This window comes from Nothobranchius furzeri, chromosome 17, assembly GCF_043380555.1.
Source record: "Nothobranchius furzeri strain GRZ-AD chromosome 17, NfurGRZ-RIMD1, whole genome shotgun sequence".
Classification (NCBI taxonomy): domain Eukaryota; kingdom Metazoa; phylum Chordata; class Actinopteri; order Cyprinodontiformes; family Nothobranchiidae; genus Nothobranchius; species Nothobranchius furzeri.
The window spans coordinates 55165279-55177282 of record NC_091757.1 but is presented as its reverse complement, the minus strand read 5'-3'; the positions used below and the strand labels follow the sequence as shown (position 1 = coordinate 55177282).

Here is a 12004-nt window from a genome sequence, read left to right as displayed (position 1 = left end):
GATGGATGGATGCACCTTTAAAGCATCAGAGCCTTGAAAGAACTTATTCTGGAAGGTACTGAAACTGTCAAGAATACAATTGCTTTATGTGTGAGGGATTTAGTGCACTAAACATGTTTTGTATCGACCATATGAGTGTCACAACTTAATAAAAAAAGGCAGGATGTGTCTCCTTTAACACATCCGATCATTTTGTTTTCCAGATCAGCTTTTCATGTCTACAAAATTCCTCACCAACAACGACAGTGGCCTTTTTCAAGAGTAGACAAACCGTGAGTGTTGACAAGAGACTAACCTGGCCCTGCACATGACCTCTGACCTGCATCAAGGCTGACCCTACCCATCTAGTTAGGGAACTAGTTACCCACCTTAGTTAGGACTTTCAATGCATAAGCGTGCAATTAGCAAAAACACCCATCATAAATTATTATCTGTTCAAATTTAAAAAGCTAAATCATTTTAATAAATGTATATTTGCTAAAATTTACACATGAGAGGGCTACCTCGGCTATTTGACCTTTGACCCCACTACACCCCACTCTAGCCAGCATTTCTCAAGTGCTGTTTTTTTGTGAGTCAACAATGGGATGTTAAACTGTTTACAGATAGCCGTAGCCAATGGAGCGCATATACTCCACATGTGAACAGACATGACAATGGATGCATGTGCAACACAAGTGTGTCCAAGGTGTCCCCAGCCTCTCACCCAATTACTGCTGGAGTCAGACATCAGCTCCCCATGACCCCAGTAAGGAAATGCAGTTCAGAAAATGAGAGGGTGAGAGAATTTTATTCTTATCATTTTTAATGTTAGTTTAGCCAAAATGTATGCTCAGCTCAGAAATACAGACAGTGAACTGAATAGGGCTGTTAAATGGTGTCTTTAATGCAAAGAACTCACATAATACTGTGGGACTTAGCATGCTCGCGGACACAAAGCCAGCGTGATCTTAAACTCAATTCAGAAACAATCTTGTTGTTTCTCCACAGTACAATACAGATTCACTGTTCCAATCCGACCAGTTAACATGAACGTACAAAAAAAAAAGTGTGAAATTATCAAAATAATCCATTTAAATGAACAAACGTGATAAATATCTAATGAATAACAAAGAAAATCTGAGCAAAAATTACAATTTGGTCCTATTCCATCATCCAGTGCAGCACAGAACACGATGAAGGGTAATAAACTATTAACTATACATATATACACACACACTGGTTTCCATCAGTGGTGAAACAGGTGCAGGTATCTACAATGCCTTTACTTCAGGCGCATAAAATACATCGTCAAAAAACTGTAGTGCAAGCTAGTTTCACATCAAATACTTCATGCTTTAGTTCTTTCATTCTGATTTTATTCATCATTATTTAATCGTACATCATTCAGAGCTCCTAAAAAGTCTTGAGTGAACTGGTCTGCGTGTATGTCAGTGGTAAACGTCCATTTGGGCTCAGGGCAGTTCGTATTTGTTAGCTTGATTTATGATCCTTGATTGTTTGCTGCTAACTGATCGCTCGTGTGCAGCAGTCCATTAAAATCCAATCAATCAATCAATCAATCAATCAATCAATCAATCAATCAATCAATCAATCAATCAATCAATCAATCAACCAACCAATCAATCAATCAAAGCTTTATTTATAAAGCGCCTTCCTGTCGGGAAGCCCAAGGCGCTGAACACGGTACATGAGGAAAAAAGGTCGTCGTCTTCCTCCACTTATCCGGGTCCGGGTCGCGGGGGCAGCATCCCAACTAGGGAGCTCCAGACCGTCCTCTCCCCGGCCACCTCCACCAGCTCCTCCGGCAGGACCCCAAGGCGTTCCCGGACCAGATTGGAGATGTAACCTCTCCAACGTGTCCTGGGTCGACCCGGGGGCCTCCTGCCGGCAGGACATGCCCGAAACACCTCCCCAGGGAGGCGTCCAGGAGGCATCCTGACCAGATGCCCAAACCACCTCAACTGACTCCTTTCGATCCGGAGGAGCAGCGGTTCTACTCCGAGTCCCTCCCGAATGTCCGAGCTCCTCACCCTATCTCTAAGGCTGAGCCCGGCCACCCTACGGAGGAAACTCATTTCGGCCGCTTGTATCCGCGATCTCGTTCTTTGGGTCATTACCCAAAGCTCATGACCATAGGTGAGGATTGGGACGTAGATCGACCGGTAAATCGAGAGCCTGGCTTTCTGGCTCAGCTCCCTCTTCCCCACGACAGATCGGCTCAGCGTCCGCATCACTGCAGACGCCGAACCAATCCGCCTGTCGATCTCCCGATCCCTCCTACCCTCACTCGTGAACAAGACCCCGAGGTACTTAAACTCCTCCACTTGAGGTAGGACCTCTCTCCCGACCCGGAGTTGGCAAGCCACCCTTTTCCGGTCGAGAACCATGGTCTCAGATTTGGAGGTGCTGATCCTCTTCTGAGACCATGCTTCTCTAAATCTGAGAGAAAAAAAGGTAACAACACTAAAGTAGAAAACAAATGAGAGATAAAGAGACCGATGAAAGCAGGGAATTAAAATCAACATAAATGAAGGCCTAACTCAAACACATTCAGGGAACGCCAAGCGGAGGAGGTGGGTTTTTAGGCGACTCTTAAAGACTGGCAGAGATGGGGACAGCCTGACTGAGGGTGGCAACTGGTTCCAGAGTAACGGTGCTAGGACTGAGAAAGCCCGGTCCCCACGAGTACGACACCTAGAACGAGGGACAGCGAGCAGGCCTTGGTTAGAGGAGCGCGTGATGAGGAATGTCTGTTCAGGAGCGTGGCTAGATGGGGGCTGCGTAGTGGCACAGTGGTTAGAGCTGTTGCCTTGCAGCAAGAGGGTCCTGGGTTCACTTCCCGGCCTGGGGTCTTTCTGCATGGAGTTTGCATGTTCTCCCTGTGCGTGCGTGGGTTCTCTCCGGGTTCTCCGGCTTCCTCCCACAGTACAAAAACATGACTGTTAGGTTGATTGGTCTGTCTAAATTGTCCCTAGGTGTGTGTGTGTGTGCATGATTGTTTGTCCTGTGTGTCTCTGTGTTGCCCTGCGATGGTCTGGCTCTCTGTCCAGGGTTGCCCCTTGACTGCTGGAGATAGGCACCAGCCACCCCGCAACCCTGTGTGGACAAGCGGGTTCAGAAAATGGATGGATGGGCCAGATGGGGGGGAGCACTACCCTGGAAGAAATTGTGAACAAAATCCAGGAACAGATGCAGCTAAAGGAATGCAGAGGAAATTAGAAAATGTTTATTTCTCATATTTGACAGTACCTACATTATGTACTAGTAAATGTCCTGGATGTCTGTGCAGGGTTTGAGGTATGGTTGAGGTGGATGACTGTGCAGGATGTTGGGTTAACGAAGGAAAATAGCTGACATCATCCAAGGGTTTCATATCACATTTTCAAACAGCTGCATTGAGTTCATGATGTTCTCATCCTAGAAAACAGAAATCAAGTGTTAGCGGGTAAAGTACTTTCTTAAAAAAGAAAACAACAAATAAACCTTTAAAAATGTTATACATGGCAAAACAATTGGTGAAAATAATTGTATGACTTCAACTGTGATCTAGAATAAAGAAAGGGGAATAAAAATGACACATTTTCCTAATCTAAAGCAGATTTCCTTGTTCTTCCTTCCTGAATTCGTTGCTTTTACGGTAGGCATTGTAGCATTGTATGTAACTGAAAAAAAGCCAAATTTGCTCATCCTGTGTTGTTTTTAAAGCGTCTTTCACCTTCTGACAGGTTTCTATGAACTCTTCGATTGTCACCACACCGTCTCTGTTCCTGTCCATTTTCTGTTGGAAGATGAAGGAAAAACAGACACAGAGAAATTAGCTGTCAGAACTTTTTGTCTGGATGCACATTTGTCTATTTTTCACAGTGTTCATTTAAAACCTGGAAGAACTTGTCGACGTGCTCAGACGGGGCGTCGTCCTTTACACAGGGGTACGTGTACCTCCCCATCATGTCATAGATGGACTTCATGATTGCCAGCATCTCCTGAAGAAAATCATCTTATATAAAGTTATACAGAGTAAATCCACCTTTACACATTTCCAGACTTGCTGTGTGAAATTCAACAGGACAAAATCCTTTGACCCGACCTGTTCCACGACTGTCACACACCTCTTTGGTGATGTAGCCGTCCTTGTTAATGTCATAGAGGTTAAAGGCCCAGTTGAGCTTCTCTGTGACTGAACCTCTGAGCAACACCGACAGGCCAATGACAAAGTCCTCAAAGCGGATCGAGCCATTTCTGTCGAGGTCGAATGCATTGAACAGGAAGTGAGCGTAGGTGCTTGCATCTGTGGATAAAGGAGTAACTGGATCAGTCCACAGATTTCAGCAGTGACAGTAAGACGAGCTGGACAGGGAAAATGTAAATACAGAAACAAACCGTGAACTGTGCACTTTACTCATCCTGAGTTGTCTAGATGGGTTTGGGAGGCTTAAAGTGGAACTCAGCAGGTCAAACAAGATAAACAACAAACTTAAAAGTTTAATTCTGCCTTTAAAAGAATTCCCTAGAGGGTGCGCTCTGTTTAAAACTCTTTAGAAGGAGGCAAACGGTGGATTTACCTGAAAGGTGTGGTTCACCTGTTTAATCAATACATTTGCAGTGATCTCTAGTAGGAATGAAGGTCTTGTAAGTTGTACTCTGTTTCAGGAACTAGAAGTGAGCCACATCAGAGCTGAGTTTCAGTCGGCAGCATGGACGTAATTTTTTTTGGGGGGACATGCCCCCCCCCCCTTTTCCAAAGTCAAGTTTTGACCCCTGCACTTTTTACCATCCAAAAACAACATAACGCTATATTAAATTGACACTAGTTGAGCTCTAGGATCAAGCGGAAAACAACCGTTTGTGTTGAAGCCTGTTTCCCATTAGAGCATACTGTAAAGATACCCCCCCCCCATGTCCCCCCCCCCCCCCCCACTTCTAAAGTGAAAATTACGTCCATGGTCGGCAGGATTTGGAGTCTTTTTTCCTGATATTTGGACATCTTGCCTTGGATTGGATAATCTCTACCACTGACTTAGTTTACTTTGCAACACTGATGTTTTGTCTCCACAGGTAACACAAGCCTGACCACGACACTGGAAACAGAATCCGTTATGATCTATGGGGGTACGTCAATTTCCGCAGTTGACATAGGGCTAGACAGGAAATCACACGCGGTTTCAGTGTAAAATTTCAGGTAATTTTCTAAATGAAAGACTTAAGGCAGCAATTAGATTTCGATTCTACGTAAATTACGTCATTAAATATGACCTAACGGCTTTCATTGCTTTAATCCTGGCTGTAGAGAGGCACAACATCATACTGCATATGACATCAAACGTGATTTCCTTCTTCTTTTTGGTTTAATGGCGGCCGGCACAAATAAACCATGACCTTTGAAGTTTCGAAGGATCTTGTGATGTTGCAAGTCCAGAAAGGAGCAGGTTCAAAATGACATAATTGTATTGACTGTATTGGACCGAATACAAGTTTGTTTTAATATCTGAGGATTTCTACAGTAAATCTGTCTGAAATGTGGCACACAGGTACAGTAGGTGTCCCAGAGTAATAATGTGTTGAAAGTTGGACATCAACTACTCTGGATGATTTTTAATGAATTTTTGAAAAATGCGGTACCGTAAAGACTGGTGTAAAAGCGCAAGGAAATTTACGCGGCGGATAAGATGCGGCTGGCTTGACCGCGGTGCAGCAAAGCATGCGGGTAAACCGTTCCACTGCCGTTCCACACCACTGACGCTTCCAGTGTGAAGTAGGGGTGGAGGACTTCTGCTGTGAGGTGGAGATGCTAATGCTAATGGTTAGCTTCTACTAGTCAAGATGATCGCTGCTGTTTGCTGGACGCCAGAACAACAACAGCCTTCACCGTCGTGAGCCAACATGGGTGAGTTCATGAACATTAAGTGACAATGTGTCGTAGATCTGTCAGGCTTTTCAAATGTTAGCATTTCTCAGTCTATTTTCAGAGGCTAAAGCAGGAAATAGGGTTAGAAGACTATTTTCATGTTCATGAAAAACTCAGAGGGACAGATTATAATCAGAAATAATAATAAAAAAATTCAGTGAACCATGGCTTTTAGGCTAAAGAAATATCCCCCTAAAATATTATTTTAGGTAGAAATTTAAGAACACCTCTGCAAACTATTTTCCACTCACGCAACTTTACTTTTACATCTTTAATTAAAGGGGCATTATGGAGGTTTGACAGCCAAAACATGTATAGAAATAATAAATGTCTTCTTCATACATTCTCCTGCAATGCCCTGGTCCTGTAGAATGAGCCCTGGCATTTTAACTGTGATTGCCTGTTTTTCTGTAAAATCACAGAAAAAGAGAGATGCTCGGGTCGAGCAGGCTGCTTCATGCACGTTCACGCTCAGGCATCGCCCTCCGAACCATTCTTAAATGGTACAGATACAAGTGTCATCACTGGCGTGTTAGCTCGCCCAGTAAGATGTTGGACTCCCATGCAGAAGACCTGGCTTTGATTCTGGATGTGAACATAGTTTATTTAGAGTTTCTTTTTTACATTAATGGTATATTTTTTTTACAGTAAGATGCCCACATTTTTATTTGAGACTCGCCAAACGGCATTGAATTCACAGATAAAAAAGATGTGGGTTCATTTGGAACAATTTTTCAAGCAAGGGAAGGGAATGATCTGAGCATGCAGGAGGACTGACCCATCATAAACCTTTGTCGGCTGTGCTGAAGAGAAAGGTACAGAACCAAATTATTTAATTAATTAGCTGCGCGTTCTCCTGTCCTCTGTCCTCAGGGCCACACACACACATACACACACACACACACACACACACACACACACACACACACACACACACACACACACACACACACACACACACACGGAGCTGACTGTCTCAGCTGTTATTTTCGTTAAGGAGTGTGCACGTACAGCATGCGCGCCTCGTGCACGAGCCTACTATTGAAGCTGCCGTTACGCTTTTGGCCTGAGGGGGCAATCACGAGCATAAAAATTCAAAACTCCGTAAAGTCCCTTTAAATTATAAGAAATGAAAAAATTGCACAAATGTTGACACGTTCCATGGGCCTGCATTGATTCACGGTCGATTTGGAGAAAGCAAAAACGTTTTCTCAAACAATCTGCAAAAATTTAAATGCTCTACCACTTAAACAGGATTAGTACATTCCTCTAAAACCTGTACAAGAACTCTTCATGTGTTTTCTGCCCTCTAGTGGAGAATATATATACTGCAAGATGCAAGCACCAAATTTGGTTAAAAATGACATAAAATAAATAATAATGATCAAATAGGTTTCATATGCATCATTATTGAATGCATCAGATATTAGGTGGTTAAGCAGATATTTAGTTTATTAAAAAACATTCTGACAATAAAAATGTGTTTTCAAAAATATATGGACATTTTTGGCTTCAAATATGTGAAATCTTCTAGACAACAGAGGACACGAAAGGAGAGCTTGTTTTAGAGCCTAACCTCCTTGGGGAAAGAACTGAGAATAGATGGTCTTGAATGTCTCTTCGTCGACCAGCCCACTGGGACACTCCTGCTTAAGACAGTATAAAGGACATATATATTAAGAAGGGGAGAAAAAAAACACTTTTCCATAAAAATAATGGAAGCAGTAGTTGGACTTACGTTCTTGAAGCCTCGATAAAGAGACTGAAGCTCTTTCCTGGTGAACTTGGTCTGAGCCTGCAGCTGGTCCAGCCCCTCCGGCTGGTGACGCACCGTCGACAGCTCCAGATCACTGTCACTGCTGTCTGTAGGTGTGAGAGACGGCAGAAGAAAGGATAGACGGACAAAAGGAAGGAGGGTGAAAGGAGGGGGAAAGATGAAGAGATAAAAAAGGGAGGATGTGACAGACAGTGAGTGAGTGAATGCAGATAAACGGTTTGGAGGTGAGGGTGGTTTAGGTTCACACATTTATCAAGGAGGTGGAGGGGGAAACGTGCAAGTTGAGGGAAAAAATGGGCAAAAAAATTGAAGAAGACTAATAGAAGATTGGACCAGAGGGTAGTAAAGGGGAAAAAAGCTTCCTTTTAAAGTAAAAAAGTTGCTAATCTAAAATTTTAAATGCAGTTTCATTCACTGCAGAAAGTTTAAATGTGATCCAAAATCATAAATAAACAACTTAAGTGTTGCAGGATTGAAATCCATCACTGCATGTAGCTGAGGAAAAAATGTTTAAAACAAGGAGGTAAGCTAGTCTTTGTTGTTCCATACTCACCATCTTCAGACAAAGAGAACAGAGGAGGAGTGGCGTTGACACCAAGATGGATTGAAAGAGTAAATGAAGAACAGTGGGAGGGTGACAGCAAGAAGAAGAGGAAAAAAACAAAAGAAAACACGTCAAGAGGTTTGACCAGCGGGTTCCAGCTCAAACCTCCAGCAGGCCACTGGAATACAACCTTCTGTGAAACATTAAACAAAGTCAACAAATCGGGAACAGAACGTGGGCGGTGATCTGATCCCAGTTCAGTTCTTCTGGGTTCATTAAGTTCAATCAAAATTCAGACAGTCTGACTTCGATCCACCGGATCATGAAAGTAGTTCTGATATGTTACTTAATCATATGTTCTGTCTCACTTTTGTACTTTTTAGTTAAAGGTTCATTCTTGATCTCAGTGCCAGATAACCGAAGGCTTTTATTTTCTTATATTTTAGAGCCAAAACTCTTTTTTGAGAACCCTCTTGCCCATGTCCAAAACAGGGGGGAACGGGACGGGACGGGGGGGGGTGGGGGATGGGGGGGGGGGGGGGGATGTCCCCCCCACTTTTTCCAAAGTCAAGTTTTGACCCCTGCACTTTTTACCATCCAAAAACAATATTACGCTATATTAAATTGACAATGGTTGAGCTCTAGGATCAAGCGGAAAACAACCGTTTGTGTTGAAGCCTGTTTCCCATTAGAACATACTGTAAAGATACCCCCCCCCCCACCCCCCCTCCGTGTCTCCCCCACTTCTAAAGTGAAAATTACGTCCATGCCTACATGCATACACACAGGAAATGTGGCAATTTACTAACTTAAAACAGACATACAGCTCTAACTTTTATGGGGAGCAGCGATCATACTGGCGGGTGTGCTGTTGGGATTTTATGAATGTAATTGTTAAAGAGCAAGTCACCCCCTACAAGAAACTTGCTCTACTCCCGCTTCATATTTGAAAAATGCAACAAATGTCGTTGCCTGGCAGACCGAGAGGGCGGAGCCGCTAACAAATACACACACACAGGCTCACAACAGCATTGTGACATCATAATGTACCAGCTAACGTCATTGCGCACCTCTTAGCTTATAGCGGTGGCAGATTTAAATTGAAATCTAGTGCAGAGTTTTTACCTGACGACGGCACAACACTGACAGTTATAGGAAGAATATTTAAATTTTAACTAAGATGCGCTAAAGTGCCAAATGATTGACTACACGTGTCTGCAGCACGATTAGACACTCATTTATATCGTTTATCAGCAAAAAAATGTTGATTTGGGGGTGACTTGCTCTTTAAATCTTGCTAACCTCACAACCTCAGCACAGACAAATTAGTGGGGACCCCAGTTTGGGAACCACTGTAGGACTGTGTGAAAAAGTGAACATTTTTTTCCCCTTTAACAACTTTGCAGCTATATTGTCTGCTGTCTGAGCGTTCAGGAGTCAAGAAAATCTAAACAAATTTGTTCGAAAGCGAACCAGAATGCTAATAAAAAACACCACAATTAGAAATAGTAAAAGTTTTAAATATCCTACTGTCAGTTTCTGCAATATACCCAATGAGCTTCATAAATATTTATGATTATGCACAAGCCAAATAGCAAACAAACAAACAAACACAAAGGGGGGAAATGTGTGGATGTCATTAATGCACCAGTGCAATTAGCCTAAAGTGCTAACATAGATACTGGTTTGACTATACCAGTCCTACAAGTATTTATGTAACCATGGCGACAAACAGAAAATGAATGAACAAATTCTAATAAAAAAACTAAACATTAATTTGTGGCTAACAGACGACCAGTACTGATCCTTTTATAGCATTCTGTTAAATCCAATGCTGTTATTGTCTTTAGGAAGGTCCATCAGACCTTCTCCTATAATAAAATTCCACCCAGACTGGACTAGTTCACAGCTTTCTACAGGTGGATTAAGGTGATCCCTTTAGCCTTCTCCCTGCATGTCACTCTTCCTCCTCCTCCTCCTCCTCACTTCCCCGTCCCGTGTTGCCTCACCGGTCTCTGTGATGTCGATCAGGCCCAGCAGGTGCATCAGCTTGAGGAACATGATCACCAGGCAGACGATGCCAACAGTCTGAAGTCCCTCCGTCTCCCATCTCACGCTCATCTTGTCCTGTTCTTCTTTTCTTTCTTCTGTTTTGTTTCTGTCGCTCCTACATGACTGAACTTCAGCTACACAACATATGAGTCCATCTTCCTCCTCCGCTCCTCTTCGGTGTCTTCGGCTGTCTCTGAGACAGTGTCACTCACTTATCGCTCTTCTTCTGTCACTTTTTCTCCTGTTATTCCTGTTAGTCCATTTAGCCCTCCCCGTCTGTCTTTTTTAATTGAGTGTCTTTTCCCCTGCGCTCTCGTGAGCTCCAAGGTTTTTTTTGTACAACTATGAAACGTAATGGTCCATCTACTTAATTAATCATTTAAATAATAGCTCCAGTTAGACGGGTAAAAAGTGAAAACACACTCATGTTCCTTTTTTGAAGGTTGTCTCCAATAAGAAAAAGAGCTCCTGCGGTTGCGTAAAAAATTAGCGTCTGATTCACTAAAACATCTTTCCTCTTTTTAACAAACTCCACACAAAAAGCTTTGTTGAGTTTCTAAAAACACAAAATATCAACTTTATGAAATATCTCTTTACCAAATCTTCAAGAAAAATGGTAATATTTTATGTATTTAGTTTTGCTGACTTGCCTTTAAGAAAACAGTGAGGGGACGTGTCAAAGGTCAACAGGTGTCCTGAATTTGGTTTTTCAACTCGGAGCAGTGATCCACTTTCTAAATGTTGCCGTGTCTCTCTGGGGGTCTGTAGGACAAATTTAACTTCCCATTTACTCAGTGGAGTTCTGACACACGCACACACACACACACACACACACACACACACACACACACACAAGGACGTAATTTTCACTTTAGAAGTGGGGGGGACACGGGGGTGGGGGGGGGGGATATAGCGTAATATTGTTTTTGGATGGTAAAAAGTGCAGGGGTCAAAACTTGACTTTGGAAAAAGTGGGGGGGACATGTCCCCCCTTCCCCCCTGTCCCCCCCCCCTAAATTACGTCCATGTACACACACACACACACACACACACACACACACACACACACACACACACACACACACACACACACACACACACACACACACACACAATGCTTTGCCTCCCTCTAGTGGAGAATAATAAGATTACATCAGCAAAAACAATAAAGTCAAATAAATGAGCTCATAGAGCAGGAGTGTCCAACCCGGATGACAGAGGGCCACATATCCCGCATGTTTTAGTTTTTTCCCTGCACCAGTGCACCTGTTAAGCAGTTAATCAGGCTCTGCAAAAGCCTGTCACTCACCCACTGATTCATATGAGGTGTGTTGGAGCACACATTTAAACAGCCGCACAATGATTGAGCACAGGAACGAAAGTAGCAGATATCAGAAGCTTCTGAGCTCTATATGGGCTATGTTAGAACCTAGGGGTGGGCGATATAGCCTAAAATCTATATTGCGATGTAATTAGAAAAATGTGTGGTAACGGTATATATTGCGATATACGACTTTCTTTTGTATATATGTCAAAAACGACAGTTTCTAAACATACTCACATACCAGATACATTGCAGCAGCAGAATAAACACACTTCAAACAGTATAAAACGCCATTTTAAGAAAATTTATTGATTTTCTTGCTTTACTTGCTCGCGGACTTTCTCGTACAGTTTTGGCATCTGTTTGGCTGAAGTGTTTGCGGCTCGGTACCTCGTAACG

At 42.9% G+C, this 12004-nt stretch overlaps 1 protein-coding gene across 7 annotated transcripts in view; it reads right to left on the bottom strand.

The window, feature by feature from the left end:
* Positions 1-862: 862 nt before the first annotated feature.
* Positions 863-12004, bottom strand: part of kcnip3b (Kv channel interacting protein 3b, calsenilin) — an 81036-nt gene continuing 69894 nt past the window's right edge. For 5 of the 7 annotated variants that reach the window (XM_054731618.2, XM_070546184.1, XM_070546185.1 and 2 more), the window contains 6 exons: positions 7647-7771; positions 7485-7554; positions 4113-4291; positions 3882-3986; positions 3719-3781; positions 863-3420 (listed from right to left, as the gene is read on the bottom strand). In XM_054731618.2, the coding sequence (XP_054587593.2) occupies positions 3373-3420; positions 3719-3781; positions 3882-3986; positions 4113-4291; positions 7485-7554; positions 7647-7771 (590 nt within the window). In that variant the 3' untranslated portion in view covers positions 863-3372. Of the gene's footprint in view, positions 3421-3718; positions 3782-3881; positions 3987-4112; positions 4292-7484; positions 7555-7646; positions 7772-10238; positions 10956-12004 lie in introns of those variants that run through there. The other 2 variants (XR_011517025.1, XM_070546187.1) reach the window with 2 other exon arrangements.